This window comes from Dipodomys ordii, unplaced genomic scaffold, assembly GCF_000151885.1.
Source record: "Dipodomys ordii isolate 6190 unplaced genomic scaffold, Dord_2.0 Scaffold31, whole genome shotgun sequence".
Lineage (NCBI taxonomy): Eukaryota > Metazoa > Chordata > Mammalia > Rodentia > Heteromyidae > Dipodomys > Dipodomys ordii.
In genome coordinates, this window is record NW_012267247.1 from 5,047,194 (window position 1) to 5,068,576 (window position 21,383).

Here is a 21,383-nt window from a genome sequence, read left to right on the forward strand (position 1 = left end):
GGGCCCGGGGTCTACGTGGGCACGCGAGCAGCGCGGGGGCGCTTGGGCCGAGGCGGGCGGCGCGCTCACTAGCTGGCGGGACGGCGGGCGGAACTGAAATGGTGCCTCCTCTGCCTTCGGCCCCTCTGCTTCTCCTGGCAGCCCTAGCGGGGTTCCTGGGTCCCAGAGAGGTAAACGGGACCCGCTCATGGGGAAGGCTTCAGGGGATCTCAAAGCGCTCTGCCAAAAGTTCGTCCTGGAAGTAATGGCCCTCCGAGAGGAGCCGAGCAATCCCCTTTATGAAGACGGCCGGGCCCTTGTGGAGGCCAACGCCCAGCTCTGCTCTTTGGATCCACAGGTGGTAGTGACTGAGCCGGTGGAGGAGGCAGGAGCCCGTTGTCCTGAAGGCCTGTGGCCTCTGCCCCCACAGGTAGGTACCCTGGAAGGCCGTGGAGGAGTGGGGTGTGAAGTACTAGCCCAGTTTCATCCTGGCCTAGATGCTGCACCCTATGGAGACCTCTCTTGGTTCCCCAGCCCTCAGTGGCCCACATCTCTATCCTGGTTTGGGGCCTTTGGTCTTCTCCTCCAACCACCCACCCACTTTCCCAGCTTCTCTTAAGCTCTCTTCTTTCCCCATGTGTAGGTGTTACCAAGAGTGACCTACACACAGGTGAGACCAGGACAGGTAAGTGCAAGCAGCGGGGGCCCATCTTCGTGAGCTCCAAGTATTTACCCCCGTGGAAACCATGACCTCCCTGCAAGCTTCCTCCACCTTTTCTGGGTGCTCAGGTCCACTTCCTGCAGACCGAGGCAAGCTTTCCAGTTCCCCCGCCAGGACAGAAGGCCTCGATTCTGTGCACTGTGTCAGGAATGTTATTGAGTGTTGGCTGTGTAGACAAGCAAACTGAGGGTAGCAGCAGTAAATGGCTCACAGCCAACACTCCGGTGTGACTGGTGGTCTCTTGGCTTTCTGGACTCCAGTTTTGTGTAAGAGAGGGTATTCCTGCCTCTTCCTGGGAGGAGTGAATTAACTGAGTCTGGCAGTACTTAACTGAAGGTATCAAGCTCTGTTCTGTTAAGAAGGTGTCTCAGGATACTGGGCTCTAAACTGGCTTTCGCTTGCATGGCTTGTCCCCTCTCCATCTTTGTTGCCAGTGCCAGGAACCAGGAACAGTGGCTCCTTATTTCCTACTTTTTCATGGACATGCTCTCCTGCCTGGCTTCTCAGGCCTTAGTTAAATTAGTTTCATCTGATCTCTTCAAATCTTGCGTTCCTTTCAGTCACCTTGTTGGTCTGCTTATTATTTCTCCACACCTGACCTATTCTGACATGAAGCCTGCAGTTCACTGCCCTCTTGACATCCACCTCCATCCTCTCACCCCACCTTGCCTAGTCTTGTCAGCCTTTCTTCATCCCCCTCCTCTGAATCCTTTGGTGCTTATAACCTATCTTAAAATTATCTGACCACTTTTGAGTTTACTAGTTTGCTCTTTCACTTGTGTTGCCTCCCTGCATTTCTTATGCATCCCTTGCAGGCAGAATCCAAGAGTTCTCTTTTGGCATCTCCTACAGCATCTAGTACAGTGCTGAACACGCAGCCAGTGTGATCAAAGATAATGACTGGTTAAGTTTTTCCATTCTGAAATTGTGTGACTGCTGCATGCGTGCTAGATGTTCAGATGCTCTTGGGAGATGATCATACAGATTGATTCAACAAATAGACTTGGTCTTCATTTAAGGGCATGAGTACAGCCTGGACTGGGGACTGGTAGAGCCATTATCACAGGGTTAAAGGAATATACTTAAGTGAGAGTCTGACAGCTTTACCCAGGCATGCTGTTTTGGAAGATCAGTGGCAAGAGGGAGTGCATGCAATACTCAGTGCCTTTTCCTGGAAGGGTCATCTAGCCATCTTGCAGCCCTTTATGCTGCTTTTCAAGACAGACATATGTGATACTTTGGGAGGGGCCTAACCTGATGTCTCTGTGCCTTTCCTTCAGGCTGAGGGCGTCGCTTTTCTCTACCACCCCTGTGCCCACCCCTGGCTAAAGCTCCAGCTTGTCCTTCTGGCTCACATTTGTGTGTCTAACCCCACAGTCATCCCTGATTCCAATCTCATTAGGGACCGGGTGAGTAGTTGAGGAAAGGTGTGTTGTCTGGCACTGGCAGGAGGGTCCAGCCCCACATGCAGAGAAGGGAAAACTCAGGGGCTTTTTCTTGCTCTGTCTTCATCTTAGTTCTAACAGCTACTTCCTTTCATAGCCCCTGGTGCTGACAGCATGGGGGATGGCGCTGGAGATGGCGTGGGTAGAGCCAGCCTGGGCTGCCCACTGGCTGAAGAGGAGGCGGTGGAGGAAACAAAGGAAGAAAGTATGGTTTCATTCTAACAGTCTTTCTGGGCCCTCTTTCTTTGTGTCAACCCCCAGCAGAGGGAGGTTGTGCCAGAGAGGGTGTGTGCAGGCGAGGGGGGTGTGCTGGGCCCAGGCTAGTTGGTGCTGTGGTCACTGGGTTATCTGAGCAGGGCAAGGGTGAACTCTTTTTCCCTTAGGCCCCAGCGTTGGCCTTTGCTCTGCGGAGCTGGAGGCCTCCTGGTGCAGAGGTGGCATCCAGAGGTCCCAGGAGATCTTCCAGTGGTGCCAAGAAACGAGGCCTGCGTGCTGTCCTTGAAGTCCAGTCGCCTACTTCCTCAGGCCTGAGGGGTCCTTCTGCTTCCTCTTGGAGTTTAAAGGCCCAACAGCCCGTTTTGGGAACCCTGGGTGAGGAGGATAATGCCTCATCTATGCCCTCTGTTCCCTTGTTGCCTGGAGGACTTGGAGGAAATGCCAGCTCTAGGACAGGGGCTCAGATACCCAAGGGGCAAGGCAGCTCACAGGGCTGTGCCTGCCCAAGTCAGGCTTCCATGGCCCCTCGGGCAGCAGCGCCACCCCGGGTAGCCCGGGGCCCCACCCCGCGCACGGAGGAGGCTGCTTGGGCCGCCATGGCCCTGACCTTCCTGCTAGTGCTGCTCACCCTGGCCACGCTCTGCACGCGGCTACACCGAAACTTCCGCCGCAGCGACAGTATCTACTGGGGGCCCACAGCAGACAGCCAGGACACGGTGGCCGGTGAGAAGCCCCCGCCCACCCTTCGCCCACTCGACCACGCCCCAGGGCTTCCCCGCCCTTGACCGCACCCTGCTGCCCACAGCTGTGCTGAAGCGGCGGCTGCTGATGGCCCCGCGCCGGGTCAAGCGCTCTCGTCGAAGACCCCTGCTTCCGCCGGCGCCAGACAGCGGTCCGGACGGGGAGAGCTCCGACTGACCGGCCAGGCCCGGCCGGGCCCCGCGCCCCAGCTCCTCCTCCCTCTGAGCGGCCGCCACCTCTGCCACGTGGGCCGCACTCACGGGGGCCCCCTGGCGGCAGGCGAAGGGACCTTGCCTGCACGTTGCCAAGGCTTCCTGGGCCAGGGAATGGGGGTGGGTTAGGAGAGGGGCCCTTTCAGCCTCCCTTGCCCCAATTCCCTAATTAAATTATTTTAGTAGAGCTAGGAGTGGAGGCTGTGCATCCGACAGTCCCGTTGCCTCAGGAAACCAGCCCTAGGCCACGCTGGCTGTATTTGTGATTTTTCATAGTTGGTTTGGGCCCCTGGCAGCCCACCTGCTCTAGCTTAAGTCAACAGGCCTTCAGGGGTGTGGGTGTGTCAGTAGGGCGTGGTGGTGTCTGGCGAGTATTCCTATTGATATGTTCATCTGGGTTTTTCCAGCACCGGGACTTCCTTAGCACCAGGTCTTCTATGTTCCAGGCTTTTCCAGGTTTGTCTTCCATCTGTTTCCCTCCCACCCCAATCTAAGTATCAGAAGCAACCCATGGTCACTTATTTATTTTTGATACAAATGTACATGACACATATCTTGACAGCCCACCTGTCACCACGCAGGTAGGGCCTTGCCCCTTGGGGGAGGCAGATGCGGAGAGCTGGTGGATGCCTCTCCAGCATTCCTGGCTGCAGCCAGGTTCCCAGGCCTCCAGAGGGTGGGACCAACACAGGTGCAGGTAGTGATGTAGGTGCTGGCCTTGCCAAAGTTAGGGAGAGGGGCTTTCAGCTCCACAGCCATTGGCTGAGTTGGGAACCCTGGGGAGCCAGCCCCAGGCTTAGGTGCTCAGTCCTCCACCTGACCAGCACACTTCCCCCCACAAGGGTGGGAGAAAAGATGGAGGGAAGTGGTTTTCCTTTTAAGTTCTTAGAGCAGGGGTATGAGTGGAGCAGCAGCAGGTTCACAGCTGGTGACCTTGGCAGTCCCTGGCTCCAAGTTGAAGAGAGGAAGGTTGACCCCCCAATGCTGGTCCCACTGCTCTGGTCCCCTTGCCACCCAAAGCTCCACACAGGCAAGCCCTCTGAACGGCACTGCCGCCCGCACACTCTCACGCAGGGACACTCAGTTACCACAAAGTTAAAATTAAGGGGTCAGGAAGAGGAAAGAAAAGATTTTCCAGTGTTTGCTGCTGGGGACCCCAGCACATAGGTTGGGTCTTTGCCCTAGGCAGGGGCCAGTTTGGCATTAAAGGAGAGCAGCAAGGGGGCTGGTGGCTACAGGGCGAGGACATCCAAGAGATTATATACAAAGGATGGGGATGCCCCCGCTCAGCCCCCAATAGGGCTGAACTGGCTCATGGGGGTGGGGTATAGGTAGGAGCTGCCCCATTTGGAGTGTCCCTGTCAGACCCTTTGCTGAGGGTGCCCTGAGGGCAGGTTGAGGGGCTAGTGGGAGGTGCCTTGTAGGCCCCTGCACACCAGAAAGGAGAGGATGCTATGTACAGGGGAGGGAAGAGCATGGAATGTGGGGGACAGAAGACCTGCCACCCCACCTCCTCATCCATAAGGATGCTTGAGGGGGTGGGCACCAGGGCACTTGGCTGCCTGGGGAGAGTGGCAGCACTAAGGGCACTTGTGCCAGTGGCTCTGTTGGGGTGGGTTAGTGTTTGGAGTGGCCCAGCTCCCGTGGACAATGAGGTCACAGGAGATGGGCAAGGGCAGGGAGAGTGGTCACTGCTTCTTTTCTCGGGTGGTGATGGTGACCAGCTGCTTGGCAGCCTTGGCGATGTCATAGGCGCACTGGATCACCTGCTGAGTCAGCAGCTGGAAGTCCACAGGGGCCCCAGGCTCTGGGGGCACTGTCTTCCGGCATTCACTTTGCAGCCGGTAGGCGCTGGCATTGAGTAGCCGCAGTGAGCTGCGCACTGGTTCTAGGGCAGGCCTCTGAACGAAAGAGACAAGGGAGGCTGGGCCTTGGACTTTAAGCCAAGCACCTGACAGCGGCCCACTGGGCGTGGGTCTCCACCTGGGCAGCAGTCAGGTTCCCAGCTGCTGCCCCACCCAAGCTCCTCCCCTTCCTCTCCTGGCTAGCCCCAGTACCTTTGGGAACAGAGAGGCCATCTCAGTAACAGCCAAATGGATCTTCTCTGAACAGGGCACAAAGCTGTGGGAGAGGGGGAGGGATGGGTGAGGGGCTATTAAGGATTCCCCCCCACTCTGCCTCAAGAGCAATAAGCAACCCACACCCCTACCTATCATGTTTGAACTCCTGGGCTGCCCGCAACAGCTCCTGAATGTTCTTGGTGACCTGCTCTGTCTTCAGGATGACATCTTCAGTACTGGGGAGTCCAGGGTCTAGGTCTCCATCCAGGCTTTCCAGCTCAGGGTGGATATCATCTTCCTTGCCCAGGTCTAGGAACCGCTTCCCTTCCAGCCTGAACCCAGGTTTGGAAAAGGGAGGTCCATTAGAGCCATAGGCTGCTTGCCCATAGACACTCAAGCCCTCTCCATCACTCCCCTTCCTGGTGCCAGCAAGGCACCACTCGGGTGGAGAACCGAGTGTCTCACCCAAGCAGTGGGTCCCCACTAGGTGTGTTCTCATAGTCGCTGTCGGCACCACTTCCATGGCGGGAAAGCTTGCTCTGGAGGGCATGAAAAAAGGTGGAGGGTGACCCCGCACAGCCCACATTCCCCTAACTCTATCCTGGGGCAGTGGTGTGGAAATGTTACCATATGGCGGCTTCCTTCCTGGGAGGACAGCAGCGGGGAGGTGGGAGTGAAGGGCACGGCGGAGGCAGAGGCGGAGGCCGACACAGACACCCCCTTCCGAATCTGAAAGCCAGATCAAGGTCACCGTCAGTTTCTACTCTAGGCCGAACCTACCTGCAGGAGGGCCCATGTCACTGTAGCCTGGTCTCAAGCCCACAGAGGCTTGGATCCACATTCCCCAGGCCCTGCTTACCCGGTAAAGGCTGGCAGGCACATGCACGGAATACATGGCGTCATCCTCTAGCTCCTGGGGTGGGGTAGCGTAGTTGGTATCATGGAGGCATTGTGGTAACCCCCATTCACGTTTCCCCACCCAAGACCTACAGGCAACTCACAGTGCTGTGAAAAGGCTGTAGTCGCGTGCTTAGCTCGTCCCCTGGTGCACCCCCAAAGGGCTTTAGGGCAGAGCCTGGCTCATACATAGAGAAGGCCTGGCGGTCCCGGCGATGGCTGCTCCCACTGGTGCCCATGGCTGAGTGTTCAGCCCGGTCACTGGGCAATGTGGGTGTAGGCACTGGCCCTGATGGTTGCCGGAGCTGCAGGTTCTCCGCCTGCAGTTTGTGGATCTGTGAGTGCACATGACAGTGCTTAACAATGGGGTCCATCTTTTGGAAAACAATCCCAGTCTGTGTCTAGAAGCCTTCCTACCCCTCCCATTAGGCCACAGTCCACACCTCCCTCTGCAGCCTCCGGAGCTCGTCACTCAGGCTGCTGTTGACCTTCATGAGCTGCTGCACTTTGGCCTCAGAGGTAGCCAGGGCCTTCTTCAGCTCCAGGTACTCCTGCAGCGTCACGGCCCCATCAGACAGATCCGAAGAATCCATGCTCTGCAGAGACAAAGCCCATCAGCTACAAGGGCAGGGGGAAGACACCCTCCAAGCTATGACCAGCCTACTGTTCCCAAGACTCTAGGCTGCGACACCGAGCTGGGCCTTGATTGAGACCCAGAGGCAAGTATAGGAGGGACAAAGGAGGGACGATGCTCAGACCCGGGCACGGTTGTTCCGAGTGGCGTTGGCACTGCGTGGGGGCTCCTGGTCCGTGTCCTCATCAGAGGCCACGCTGTCGTAGTCGTGCTGGTCGTCGAGGTCACTTTGGTTCCGCGCAGACAGCTCGAGGTTCTCTGAGGATACAAGACCTGTCACCCCAGGCTTGCTCTGCCACTCCAGCCATTTATATGTCCCCATGCAAGGGCGGCATGGAAGCCCACACCCACACATGCCCTACCTGTGGGGCTGCTCAGGCTCTTGCCCTGCTGCCTCCGTTTGGCCTCACTGAGAATATCAATGATCAAGGTGGCAAACTCGCGTGCATTAAAGCGGGCCAACTTCTGTCGTCCCTGAAAAGCAGAAAGTGCCAGGCCCACATGAGGGATGAGAGGACCTTTATTGCTGACCTATAGGGTAGAACAAAACAGCAAGGCAACACCCTTCTGTCTGTCTGACTCAATCACAGCCATAGCTAAAAATTCCCCGTCAGCAGCATGGCTGCCCCAGGCCAGGCCAACAAACAGGCTCAAGGGAGCTGGAATACTTCCCAAATGCTCAGAAGGTCTCTTCCCAATCCAAAACCCCATGCCACCTAGACCCTGAGGGAGACATCCCACAGGGCTCTGAAAAGAAAGGAAACTACCCAGAACCCCTTCCCAGTCACCTCACCTGATTCCGTGTGGCTGAGTATTCAGGGTTAACTGGCAGGAAGGGCACAGCACTTCTCTCCGTCACCAGGGTGCTGTGGTTTTGGGTAGCCAGCCACACTGGGGGAGGGACAGGGAGCAGATCATCCAGTCACGGGTTGGGGGGGTAGCGGGGGGAGGAAAGCTGAAGATAGCCCTTCAAGCTCCCTCCTACACCCACTTTGCTGGTATCAGACATAGGTGGTCTCCACACACACGAAGCCAGCTAAGAGAGGGTGAGGCCCACTGGGGACTGATAAGCAGAACAAGGCCTGTCCTGCCAGGCCAGACCAGAGTTTGGGCTGGTATCTGGCTGTGGCCAGGAAGGAGTGATGAAGGAGGGCGGAGCAGGGCTGGGGAGGCAGCCAAAGTGGGAGGCAGCCAGAATAGAGATGAGCCTCAGTGCAGGGAGGGGTAGGGAAGCAGCTGGCTGCCTAGTTTGGCACACACTGCCTGCCTGGTGAGGAGGAAGCAGTAGGTTTCCATGCAGCCCAACCCTACCTAACCCTTCTTAGTCCCACTAATGGAGCAGAGGTCCAGGCCGGGTCACAGCCCTTCCCAGCAGGCTGCCCCCCACTCACCAGCATCATTTTCTCTTCGGTCCACCTCATCATACACGTCCATAGCAAGTTCCTCAAAAAGCCGGTTGCTGAGCTGCGGACAGAGAGGGGGGGATCCAACTTCTACTAAAGCAACTAGCCCTGGTGCTGCCAACAAGGGCAGATCACCAGGATGTTGTGCGACATGGAGACTGGAGAATGACTCATGTCCTCAGTCCCCTGGTCTTAGAAATGGGATGTGGGCAGGGGGTCTATATGCTAAGCTATTAGTAGGAAAAAGACAGAAGGCCAGACTTGGTCATTCTCTCACAGACCAGGAGGAGACCCTAACGCTTTGAAGGGCAGAGCTGGGGTCAAGGCCAAGGGTGTGGGGAGGGCACAGGGAGATTGGTAAGGCTGGCATAGGGTGGGGCAGCTCTAAGCATCACTAGCTTGTCTAAGCAGACTTACCCCTTGTAGCTTCTTCTTGGCAGCTTTGGCCAACTCGGACAGATCAAGGCTACAGAAGAGGGAGAAGGGGAGAAGCCATGCATGAGAGGTGGCCACGCCACTGCCGGGGTTCTCCCAAACATGCAAGGATCTCAGGGAGACAAGACCTTCATGCTACACACACACACACACACCAAGCCTCCCAACCCTACCCAAACTTGACAGCCTGCAGCCGGCAGGCACAGTATACCTCTGAGACATGCACTTTTGCCGAGATCTAAGTCCAGAGGAAGGCAGTGTAGGGAAGAAGAGGACAGAGCAGCAATTATCTAGGAGCAGGGCAGCACACACCTTCTCACATCATGCTCAAACACATCCCGACCCAGAGCATACAAAAAGGCACTTGCCTCCCACCCCTTTCTCAGTGACCTGTCAGTCTACTTCCTGCCGATACCTGTAGTCTCCCCTCAAATTCCAGCCAGGCTTCCCAGTTCTCCCATCTTTTCCTCTCACCTGAACTTCTGCAAGTATCCAATCCACCTGCCAATCTGGCCCCTAAAATTCCTTTTCCTTCTAGTCACCAAGGTGATCTTTTTGACACACCCCACCTTAAAAACAAACACTTCAACAGTAATATGTACTTAAAAGAATACTCCAGCCGGCGCTGGTGGCTCACACTTGTAATCCTAGCTACTAAGGAGGCTGAGATCTGAAGATCATGGTTCAGATCCAGCTTAGGCAGGAAAGCCCGTGAGACTTATCTCCAGTAAACCACCAGAAAACTGAAAGTGGAACTGTGACTTAAGTGGTAGAGCTCTAGCCTTGAGCTGAAAAGCTGAGGGACAGGGCTCAAGCCCAGAATTCAAGCTCCACAACTGACCAAAAAACCCCCCCAACCACTCCAATTAGACTTCATCCAAAAGCTTTTTAAATAATATGCAAAGCATTTTGTATGTACTGCCTTACTTAATCCTCCCACCAATTACACTTCCATTTCCAGGTAAGATAACTAAGGCTCAGAAAGGTTAAGCAGCCTGCCTCCTATCATATAGCCAGTAATTAAGTGCAGAGCTGATTCCACTACCTATGCTCAGAACTCTGCCCTCAGGCTGCTCACAGCTCTCACTGAGGCTCACAGGACTAGTTATTCTCTTGCTTCTATCCAGCCTTGTTCTCTGTTGTCACATAAGCTTTGTGCAGTTCTTAGTAGATAATTTCTTTTTTTGGGGGGGGGGTCTGGTCGTGGGGCCTGAACTCTGAGCTTGGGCTCTGTCCCTCAGCTCTTCAGCTCAAGGCTAGCGCTCAGCCGGGTGCCAGTAGCTCCCGCCTGTAATACTAGCTACTCAGGAGGCTGAAATATAATGATCGTGGGTCAAAGCCAGTCCAGGCAGGAAAAGGCCGTGAAACACTTACCTCCAATACCAGAACACGGGAAGTGGTGCTGTGGCTTAGGTGGTAGAGCGCTAGCCCTGAGCTAATCTCAGCTTCCTGAGTAGCTAGGATTACAGGTGTGAGCCACTGGCACCTGATGAGTTTTTTCTTTTCCAACAACATTTATTTGTTATTATTACTTTATTACTTTATTTATTTATTGTGGGTCATGGGACTTGGACTCTGGGCCTGGGTGCTCTCCCTGAGCTCTTCAGCTCAAGGCTAGTGCTCTACCACTTGAGTCACAGTGCCACTTCCGGGTTTTTTCTTTTTGCTTATGTGGTGCTGAGGAATCGAACCCAGGGCCTCATGCATGCAAGGCAAGCGCTCTACCACTGAGCCACCTTCCCAGCCCCTTAGTAGATAATTTCTAAGCTCTTCATCCTCGTCTCTTACTATTCTCTGTTCAGTGGTCTACAGAGCCGGCTAGGCTAGGTGCCTCTGTGAAGCTGCAGTTCCTCAAGGGAAGGGATGGTGTCTGAGTGACCTCTGTGTCCCCAGAGTACCAGCTAGCTCTGAGACAGTACTAGTTAGCAATCACTGAAGGTAAATCCATCCGTGGGCATGTTTACTATATATACCAGGCATGCATGCATACACCAAGCAAAACTAGACCACAAAGTAAAGCAGAGTCTTATTACAGAGAAGGTCTGAGTTAGGGATCTGAGCTGCCCTTGTCTGACTGCCCCAAGCCCTTGGTGAGGAAGGCCCCAAGTTGGGCCAGGAAGTGCAGCCAGATAGGAAGATGGAGCCATCTAAGGGCCACCAGGTGGCGCCAGCACCCATCCTGTAAGCTGGGTGACCATATGGGCATTTAAGGGCTTAAGAGCAGAGGCAGCCAGGCGCTGGTAGCTCACGCCTGTAATCCTAGCTACCCAGGAGGCTGAGATCTGAGGATCGCAGTTCAAAGCCAGCTCAGGCAGGAAAGTCCATGAGACTCTTATCTCCAATAAACCACTCAAAAACCGGAAGTAGTGCTGTGGCTCAAGCAGTAGAGCGCTCGCCTTGAGCTGAAGAGTGCAGGGACAGAGCCCAAGCCTAGAGTTGAAGCTCCACGACCGATCAAAAAACAAAACAAAACAAAAAACAAAAAAAGAGCAGAGGCAGAAGCACCCCATCTGTACCCTGCCCAGAACTCCTGCCCAATTTGGGACACACCGGAGGACTGGCCAGCAATACCAAAGCTGGCTAACTCCAAAGCCCACTTCTCTGCACAAAGGGAAGCCCTACCCTAAAGATTGTATAGAAGGTCAGTACCTAGCTGTCCACCATCCTGGCTTAAGCCTTTCCTTGAGCTCAGTGCTGCATGTATTTAACAGTCAGATGGAGCTGGTGCATGCTGAAAAAACATATCTGACCTGCATTGGTGCTCCAAGTATTAGGAAGGGGAGGAATGGGGCTCTCGGTTTGGGCACCACTTGGATCTAACAGCCTCTGGAAAAGGGTATCAGGTGGGCACTCACCTGTCAGCCATCTGTGGGATGATGTAATGCCCATTCTTGTGATCTGAACAAAAATAAAAATGCAAAGTCACTGATGCTGGGTGGCCTCAGCAGCTCAAGAGCGCATCTCAATGCCATGAGCAGGGTTTGGCACCTGGATGTGTCGGGATAGGAAGGAGGACAGGCCACCTCAAGAGTGCTGGAAGCTGGCCGGAAGTCAGGCCCACCCCACTTCCCTGGCCCCAAAGTGCTTGCAGCAACCCAAGAGCCTGCAGCAGTCTCACAGGAGGCAGTTGCCTAGCAACACCGTTCCCTAGCTGGCTTTGTAACTAAGGCACCTGCTGTTGGGGTGTGTTTGGGTCCTACCTGCCTAGCCCAGCCAGGCCCATCCTCATACTCTGCTCACCCGGCTTGCGTCCACAGAGGTAGAAGGCCAACCGGTCAGTGAGCTCATACTGGCACTCCACTAGCCTTTCCGCCAGTTCATGGTGTCCCGCCTGCCTGTGGGGAGGGGCATGGCTCAGCCCTGCAGAAGTAGCCCAGTCCTTCCACTCAAGCCCTTAGCTTCACCTGACCCTCACCTGGCATAATCGATGGGTGTGCGGCCATTGACATCAGGAGAGCCAGGGTCAGCCCCATAAACCACCAGCAGCTCTGCCTGCAGCGTCTGACCTGCCTTGGCAGCCACATGCAGAGGTGTGGTGCCCTTCTCTGGATGGAAAAAGTTGGCCTGGGCACCCAGGGACAGCAAGCGCAGACATGTCTCCAAGTTGCCTGTCCGTACACTCGAATGCAGTTGCTGGAAAGAGTAGAGTGTGCAATTAATCTGTGTGCAAAAACCCTAGTTCCCATCCCTAAGCTACACATGGCCTGAGCTGCCCCTAGAACTCCTCCCAGCTCCAGGTGGCCCAGCCAAACATTGAGCCATGTCAGGCAGGACACAGGGCTTCCTACTAGTATTACTATTAATGAAAACTGTTGAGACAGGCTTTGTGGCACATGATTGTAATCCTACCCTTAAGGAGGCAAAGAAGAGGATCATGAGTTCAAAACCAGCCTGCACTATATAGCAAGACCCCTTATTTCAGTGCACCCCACCTTCCCCCACAACAATTTAGCCAGGTATGGTGGTATACACCTGTAATTCCAGCACCCAGGAGACATGAAAGACGTCTAAAAACAAAAAATAAAAAAACTGCTCCTATATCTACCATGTGTTGTGTGCTGTTTCGAAGAAATAATATCTGTGAGGGAGGTAGATACTATCATTTCCCACTTTCCAAATGAGGAAACTGAGTCTCTAAAGTGATTAAATAACTGTCCCAAATTTTTCTACTTTTGTTTTGTTTTGTTTTTGGTTGGTCGTGGGATTTGAACTCTGGGCTTGGGCGCTGTCCCTCAGCTCATCAGCTCAAGGCCTAGTGCTCTACCACTTGAGCCACAGCGTCACTTCCAGCTTTTTCTGTTTATGTGATGCTAAGGAATTGAACCCAGGGCCTCATGCATGCAAGGCAAGCACTCTACCACTGAGCTACCTTCCCAGTCCCAAATTTTTCTAATTTTCAATGGCAGCTGGGTATAGTAGAGCAGTTGCCTCGCAAGTTCTGAGTTCAAACTCCAGAATAACAGCAGCAACAACAACAACAAAAATTAAGTATCAATGACAGCTGGAGGATTCTAGACTTGTGTGTCTACTTGGAACTTGACAGAGCAATCTTCCCTCTACCCCCACTGTTGTCCCATCTCTGGGATCAGGGCCCAGTGGTGACAAAGGAAAGGCTTTAGGTGTCATGGGTCTGGGAAGAGAAGAGGCCTGCTCATCTGTTGTGTGGACCCCCAAACCTTGCTGAGGTCTTTGGCGGTGACCCCGTCGTCATCTCGGCAGGGGAGCTTGTGCACAAACGCCAGCATCTGGTACTTGGCCCTGATGAACTCTGACTTGATGGGGCTGCGTGGGGCACAAAGGAGACAATGCAAAGAGCAGGAAAGACAGGCAACCCAGATACCTCCAGCACCCCTGGCCAGGCACACACAGCTCTCCTTACCACCCCGATAGCCCCACTTACTGGACTTTGTCTTGGGGGTTGGCTTTGCGCCGGCCACTCTGCACTTGTGCAGGGTCCAGCAGGGAGTGCTCCCAGATGGAGTTGGCCCCGTTGCTGGCGAGTGTGTGGACCATCTGCAGTGAAGAGATGCCAAGTTAAGAGTGCCCACTGCATGCTGGACACTGAGGCAAACATACTCTGAGTACTTAACATTGTTAGAATCGCACCAAGGGTCCTACTGTGACTCCATGATTCCATCTAGTAAGGCCACAAAGTCTATGGTTCTGTTTAGTGCTTCAGGATAGCTAAATGAAATGGCAAACTTTGCCAAAATTCAGAGAGGCTAAGTGACTTGCTCAAAGCTATCTGTTCATTAATACATGGCAGAGCTAGGCTTAGACTTTCCCTTCTTTGTGGGTTGAGGATGGAAAGGGTCAGAATAAGACTTGCCCAGAGAGGTGCTGCTCCTGGAAGCTGCAGATTGCAGACAGGTGTCTAAATTGGTATGGGGGATAATCTCGGCACTGGTGGCTTATGCCTGTAATCTGAGCTAAACAAGAGGCTGAGATTTGAGGATCAAGTTTCAACCAGCCAAGGCAGGAAAGTCCATGAGACTCTTATCTCCAATTAGTAACCATGAAGCTGGAAATGGAGCTGTGGCTCAAGTGATAGAGTGCTAGCCTTGAGAGAAGAAGCTAAGAGAAATAGCCAAGCCCTGAATTCAAGCACAGTACTGGCCAAAAAAAAAAAAAAAGTTGGTAGAGGGGAAATGCCCAGGCTCAGCACATGGTCTGTACTGGAAGGAGAAACGGTGGCCCGGCCCCTACCTGTAACAGTGTGGGCGGCCAGGCGCTGTGGCGAAGGTGCTTGACAATGGAGATGTGGCGTCCCAGGCTCCGGTGCACGCTGCAGCACTCGTCACACACAAGCACACCCCTACTGATAGATGCCCAACCAGGGTCTGCAGGGAGGAAGAAGGGAAAGTCAGCTGGATTGGGAGGATGAGCATGACCTCCAGAACTCCCACTGTAAAATGGTACTATGCTTAGTGCTTCCTGCTCAATCACTTATTCCCTAAAAGCCTAGAAGCTGGGATGACAGTCCACACCAGGTAATAGATGAGAGGTTTTCCCCAGGCCTGGAAGCTTAGGGCTGACAGGGCCACACCCTTTTCTACACAGCCTTGCCCCTCTGGGAACACATGATCTCCAGGACCCATTCAGTCCGTACAGCTTCCTATCCTAAAGCCACCAATACCAGTCTCACAGCCTTTCCGCAGAGAGCAAGTTCTGCTGCCCAACTCTTCTATAGGAAAGCAAGGATCCCCTATGGAATATGACCCTGATGCCATATGCTACATAGTTGTGAGCACTCTGCTGTTCTGGGTCAGTGCCACATCTCTCCTGCACCCAGGTTCTGTCAGCACCTGCCAGAGGTAGCAGCCTTCCCACAGCTCCTACTCCTGCCCTCACACTGGCAGGTAAGAGGCCCTTTCAGGCTTAAGCCTCCCACCACCACCACTACGAGCTGCAGCCCCATCTAAGGAGAATGGACAGGGCTTGGGGCATAGCTCAAGTGGTAGATGCTTGCCTAGTAAGTGCAAGGCATTGAGTTCAAAGCCCAGTATGGTGGGGGAGGGAACAAAGAGGGATAGAGCAAAGGAACTAACCTTCACTGAACATCTACTGTGTGCCATGTGAATGGCTTTATGTATGATACCTTTACAATGCCAGAAGATACAATGGCTCAGAGAAGTCAGAGGGCCTGTTCAAGGTCACACAACTAGTGAGTAGAATTGCTAGAATGAGAACTCAGGCACTTTGACAAAAGACAGGCTAGGTCTATATTTGCTGCTACCTTCTGTCCCTGTAGCCCTGGACAGGCATGAACCCCAAGAAGTACTCTCCATTCCTTGGGGAGATGCAAACTTTGGAAACAAGGAGGAAGCTAAGATTGGGTGGGAGTTCCCAAGCCCTTTAAGGGTAGGGAAGATGCCACCCAACCCAGGCCCCTAGGGAGAGGGGAGGAGGCAACCATACAACTGGAGCTACGGAAAGGAAAGGTCATGGGGGAGAAAGCAGCCATTGTGTGCTGTCCAGAGTGGGGGCAGGGAGCCTCTCAGGACACTCAGCTCTGTCCAGGCCCCGCCTAGGCTCAGGAAGCCTGGCCTGGGGGTGGGGTCTTGCTGCCGGCCTAGTCTTGTCAGTGCTCATGGTGCCCAGCAGTGCTTCTCCTACTTCCCCACAACCCCTGCAGAGGAGGCAAAAGCTTGGGTGATGGGAATCTCTCCCAATCAGAATTTGATTCTCAGGCCCTTCTGCCCAAGGACTCCCATAAATATTCCCAGAGTTGTAGGGAAGCCTAAGCTTTGCCCACACCATGTGGCCCCCAATGAAACATGCAGACAGGAATCTGAAGCTTAAATCTTTAGATATAGGCTTCTTTAGGGATCTCACAAAATAGGGCAATGACTGATGCACAAGGTGACCACTCTACACCTTGCTAAGGGCTCACGGGGAAGGGACTGGCTATCTATGCCGAGAGCCCTAGGATGCTTTCATGTGAGGCACCCAGGAATGGAAAAACCCCTCCCCCTACGCCTAAGCATCACAGGGTCAGGGGTCTGCCAGTCAGGAAGCGGGAAATGATGCAGCCTAAATTCCTCTTGTTGAAATGGTGGGGTTTCCTGTAAGCAGGGAGACGCCCAGGACAGCATCATAAATGGACTGCCCCGAGGCCTCCACCCCAGGTTTGCTACACTACAGAGAAGCCTGGCCTAGAATCAGCTAGATATTTAGAGTCAGTGGCTCCAGAACCTCAAGTTTAGGGCAGACTAGACAAAGAGTCCCTGGATATGGCAGTGTGCAAGAGACCAGGACCCAAGGAATGAGATCCAAGGCTTTGCTTGGTGTTCTCTCCTAACCTCTAGGCTTCCTGTCCTCTTCAGTGACCTGAAACAGGAAGGGTGATCAGGAGATTCCAACTTGGTATGGATAACACTGGTGGCAAGCTCAGTTCTGGATGACACCCATGGACAAGCCCATCCAAACTATTCTACCTATTCTTTTTTTTTTTTTTTTGGGGGGGGGTGTCTGAACGTGGGGCCTGAACTCTGGGCCTGGGCGCTGTCCCTCAGCTCTTCAGCTCAAGGCTAGCGCTCTACCACTTGAGCCACAGTGCCACTTTCGGCTTTTTTCTTTTTGCTTATGTAGTGCTGAGGAATCGAACCTAGGGCCTCAGGCATTGCAAGACAAGCGCTCTACCACTGAGCCACCTTCCCAGCCCTACCTATTCTTTATCTCCAACTGAACCTAGGGAACACCCAAGCTGGAACCCTAAACCCCACCCAGGCCAGTTCGCAAGCAGAAGGGTCAGGAAGGGTTGCTGAAAGTCAAACAACTATTGTAGTGCAAGGAATCTTTGCTCCTAAAAAATTCCTTGGAGGAGAAGGATTGGGATTGGGGGGGAGGGGGGCGGCTGGGAAGGGATGTGAAGGGTAAACCAAAGGAGGAGGCTGCAATGCTTGGTAAGAAATGTACGCATTATCCTGCCCATGTAATTGTAACCCCTCTGTACAGTATGTTCACAAATAAAATAAATTAAAAAAAAATTCCTTGGACCAAACTTGAAGCAGAGGGACAGCGAATGTTCAGGTTAGGGAGCATTTGCTGTCCCTCAAGTTTGGTGGGATAATATATATATACCTAGTGCCAATACCAAGGAAGACTTGATTAAGACGGATTCATGCCATTACCCAAAACTATCACTGCCTTCTAGGGCTAGCAAGTCTCATACCTAAGGGTCAGATTCTCAACAGACAAGAAGGAAAAGTTAAACTCCTTGAAAGAAGGCATGAATACTCCATGGGGACAAGGCTGATGGCTACCTATATAGGCATGAGCTGATGAGGCAACAGGAAGCTGTTTGAACAGGTGTGCTGGTGGCTCACACCTATAATCCTAGCTACTCAGGAGGCTGAGATCTAAGATCACAGTTCAAAGCCAGCCTGGGTAGTAAAGTCAGTGGGACTCCTATCTCTAATTAACTAGCAAAAAACCTGGAAGTAGAGCTGTGGCTCAAGTGGTAGAGTGCTAGAGTTGAGCATAAAAGCTCAGTGCCCAGGCCCTGTGTTCAAACCCCAAAATTAGCACAAAAATTATTTTTCTTTTCCTTTGCTTTTTTTTTTTTTTTGTCAGTTGTGGGGCCTGAATTCTGGACCTAGGTGCTGTCCCTCAGCTCTTCAGCTCAAGGCTAGCGCTCTACCACTTGAGCCACAGCGCCACTTCTGGCCTTTTCTGCTTACGGGATGCTGAGGAATCAAACCCAGGGCCTCATGCATGTGAGACACTCTACCACTGAGCCACCTTCCCAGCCCCGCAAAAAATTTTGAAAATTTAGAAAAATTGAAAAAGGGGAAGCCTCAGAGTTATGAAAATGTTGTATATCTTTAACACATTTGCACACACAAAACACGGGACCACCATTAAGGCCTATGGCTGTATGTAAGTTATGTCACTAAAACAGGGAAGAAAAGCCTGCTACTATGCCACCCCAAAAAATCTACTTTACAAGAAGACAAATGAATGCTGGGTGATGGTGGCTCACGCCTATAATACTAGCTACTCAGGAGTCTGAGATCTAAGGATCACAGTTCAAAGCCAGACCTGGCATGAAAGTCCATGAGACTCTTATTTCTAATTAATTACAGAAAAAGCTCAAAGTGGTGCTACAGCTCTAGTAGAGCACTAGCCCTGAGCCAAAAAGGAGCTCAGGGACGGGACAGGGCCTAAAATTCAAGCCCCAAGACTGGAGGGTGGATGGGGAAGACAATTGAACTTGCAGGTTGCCCTGTAACATGTTACCAGCTGGGAGTCCTGGCTGCTCATAGGATAAGCATTGTGAGGTCTTTTAAATTCTTTCTTTTTTTTTTGTCCGTGGGGCTTGAACTCTGGGCCTGGGAGCTGTCCCTCAGCTTTCAGCTCAAGGCATACTTTCTATTACTTGAGCCACAACGCCACTTCCAGTTTTCTGATGGTTAATTGAAGATAAAGAATCTCATGGACTTCCCTGTCTGGCCTGGCTTTAAACTGCAATCCTCAGATCTCAGCCTCCTGAGTAGCTAGGATGACAGGTGTGAGCCACGTGAGTGTAAAAGGGGCAATCTTTCCAGTGCATCCTAACCCTGGCCCCTCTCCTGGACTCTCAAGGCAGTCCAAACACAGCACCTGATGAGATGGTGGGAACTGCCACAGCAGCTACAGTGGGTTCAGGTGCTTACTCACACTTTGGTGCACAGGGACCCTTGGATACAGGCTGCATCTCATCTCTCATCTCCAGCATCCCCCAAATTAACCAACTACAAAAAGACCACACATTGGGCTGGGACTTTAAGGTTCCTAGCACTGAAAGAGGAGTCTATAACTCTGGGTTGGAAGCATATACCAAAGAGGGCAGCACTGGGTCTAGATTCCCTACCTCTGTGTGTTCTCATGCCTCTTATGCCGGAGATGCTATTGGACCAGCTTTAGAATGCTGCTGCCTGCAGGGGCCAGTGTGGCAAGGTGGGAGTATAGGACAGTCCTGACAAGCATTGAAACTGAAACATACTTGGTGCTGCCTGCCATGTGCCAGACACCATGCTAGGTGCTGGGGAGGGATGATGAGTAACATTTGGTCAACTTGCTACTCACTTCCCCACGCTTCATCTATATTCTATATCAGAGGCTCCTGGAGAAGGAACATCTGTCTATGAAGACTGGAAATAGGAGCCAGTGTGGCCAACATATCTGACACATCATTCCTCTCTGAGCCCAATGGGTATCCAGAGGCTTCGGCCAGGAATTCACAGTCAATGCAGAAAGTCAACCTGCTTTGCTGATGCTGTCCTACAGGCTTCTGTACCAGAACCAGGAGCACAGGTTTTCTACTCCAACTTCACAGTTGAAGAAACTGACAGTGAACAAAATCTTGCCACAGGTCACAGAGTAAGCAAAAAAAAAAACAAAGGCAACTCTAAAATCAGGCTCCCCTAATGGAGGGCTTGCTAAATCCCAGCCGTGCCTACAGAATAGTCTAGCATACATAGAAGGCAAGGTCTCCTGTTAGTCCTTTCTTCACCAGACCAGCCTGTAGCTGGGAGGGGGTCAGCAGTTAGTTTCCAGCTAATCTGTAAGAAAGATATCTACTCCCAGATGGTCCCTCAAGGGCCCTCCAAAGCATGACATGCCTTGAAAAGGGGCTTCAGGATCATCTGGAAGACACCGGGTACCTATGCTCCTAAATAATACTCTAGCTTAGAACCTAACAACTATCAAGCCACCACGCCTGGGGGCTCAACCTGTCTGGGTTTGCGGATATTCAAAAGATGTCTGGGGGAAGGAATAAAGGAATAGGTGATATTGTCCAAAAAGGAATGTACTCATTACCTGACTTATGTAACTGCAACCCCTCTGTTCATCACTTTTATGATAAATACATATATAAATAAATAAAACGTGTCTGGAAGTTATAGGCCTACAAAACAGCACCTTGCACTCTCAATCATGCCCACAGTACTCCCTGGAGTTCACAACATCCACTGAGCATGTCCAGGAAGACGTTTTTTTTTTTTTTCTGGCCAGTCCTGGGGCTTGAACTCAGGGCCTGCGCACTGTCCCTGAGCTTCTTTTACTCAAGGCTAGCACTCTACCACTTGAGCCACAGCGCCACTTCTGGCTTTTTTCTCTTTATATGATACTGAGGAATCAAACCAAGGGCTTCATGCATGCTAGGCAAACACTCTACCACTAAAGCCACATTCTCAGCCCAGTACATCTCTTTTTAAAAAAAGAGAATAGACATGGAGCCAGAGCTTCCTTCTCCAAGCCGCTGCTGAGCCCCATCACTGACAGTGTCCCCCCATATAAAAAGGGAGCAGCGCTGGTGGGTCACTGTGCCTCCTTTCCTGCCAGGGGGCTTTTACACCAGCCCAGATGGAACTCTGTAGGGAAGAAGAGGGCGAAGAGTGACCTAAGAACCATCAGGAGGCTGGCCAGGAAGCCAGCTAGATGAGAAGGGTCTAGACACCCCCTTGTCACTGCCTCCTACAGGATTCTTGCCAGACTGGGATATAAAGGTCTAGAAGGGATTCCTACCCAGGCCGGGACAATGCCAAGCCCACCTCCCCAAGCAGGCTAACCGGGACCAGGAAAAGCGAGCACACTCGTCCCCAGTTCCCAGCAGGCCTGGGGATGCTTCCGGAGAAGATGCCCAGGTTTGGACTGGCCCTGAGCACCAGGCCCTTCCCTACAGGAACCTCAGCCTTGGGCACCGGGGGGGCAGAGAGTCCTAAGAATAACCCACCTTTCAGGTGGCTCCTGAGAAAACTGAATTCAGTCAGGGTGGCTCAGCAGGCCCTTGCCCTCCGCCACCCCGGGCGGGCAAGCGGAGCCTGCGAGCAGCAGGTGCAAGACGCGGGGGTGGCACTGACATGACACAAAACCCGACGGGCGCCCACCTCCCGAACCCCGCCGGCCTCCCCCACCCCCTCCCGCCGCCCCAGGCCGGCGCTTCCGTTTGGATACCGAGATGGAGGTGGGGAGGCGGGCAGCTAGCCGCCTCCCTCAGACTGAGGGGTGGGAGGTGGCGCCGGGCAATGTCCTACCTCGCCCGGCCACCGACTCGACTGAAATGGGGGCCCCCGGGCCGGCCCTCCCGCCAAGGACGCGGCTCCGCAGTGGCCCCGGTAGGGGCCGAGGCCGGAGGCCGCAGCCCCCCGCCCCG

The 21,383-nt window shown here is 53.3% G+C and overlaps 2 protein-coding genes across 4 annotated transcripts; one reads left to right on the forward strand and one right to left on the reverse strand.

Moving 5' to 3' along the window:
* The first annotated feature begins 6 nt into the window (after positions 1 to 6).
* On the forward strand, positions 7 to 3,563 carry Tp53i13 (tumor protein p53 inducible protein 13). Of its 3 annotated transcripts, none has more exons than XM_013016282.1 (7): positions 7 to 170; positions 338 to 409; positions 623 to 664; positions 1,981 to 2,109; positions 2,243 to 2,440; positions 2,529 to 3,084; positions 3,167 to 3,563. In XM_013016282.1, exons 1-7 carry the CDS (start codon positions 99 to 101, stop codon positions 3,277 to 3,279), a joined length of 1,182 nt encoding a protein of 393 aa, XP_012871736.1. In that variant the 5' UTR covers positions 7 to 98; the 3' UTR covers positions 3,280 to 3,563. The 3 variants fall into 3 exon arrangements, with proteins under 3 accessions (XP_012871736.1, XP_012871734.1, XP_012871735.1); XM_013016280.1 differs by having other exon boundaries at positions 2,243 to 2,350; positions 3,167 to 3,561; XM_013016281.1 differs by lacking the exon at positions 1,981 to 2,109 and having other exon boundaries at positions 2,243 to 2,350; positions 3,167 to 3,562.
* Positions 3,564 to 3,823: 260 nt separating this feature from the next.
* Git1 (G protein-coupled receptor kinase interacting ArfGAP 1) lies at positions 3,824 to 18,962 on the reverse strand. Its single transcript, XM_013016295.1, has 20 exons — positions 18,905 to 18,962; positions 14,450 to 14,583; positions 13,644 to 13,756; positions 13,420 to 13,525; positions 12,159 to 12,376; positions 11,984 to 12,078; positions 11,599 to 11,641; positions 8,726 to 8,774; positions 8,297 to 8,369; positions 7,699 to 7,796; positions 7,268 to 7,379; positions 7,030 to 7,163; positions 6,715 to 6,867; positions 6,376 to 6,606; positions 6,234 to 6,287; positions 6,002 to 6,103; positions 5,840 to 5,913; positions 5,524 to 5,706; positions 5,372 to 5,435; positions 3,824 to 5,215 (listed from the first exon to the last, which is right to left on the reverse strand). Exons 1-20 carry the CDS (start codon positions 18,960 to 18,962, stop codon positions 5,003 to 5,005), a joined length of 2,307 nt encoding a protein of 768 aa, XP_012871749.1. The 3' UTR covers positions 3,824 to 5,002.
* Positions 18,963 to 21,383: the final 2,421 nt, after the last annotated feature.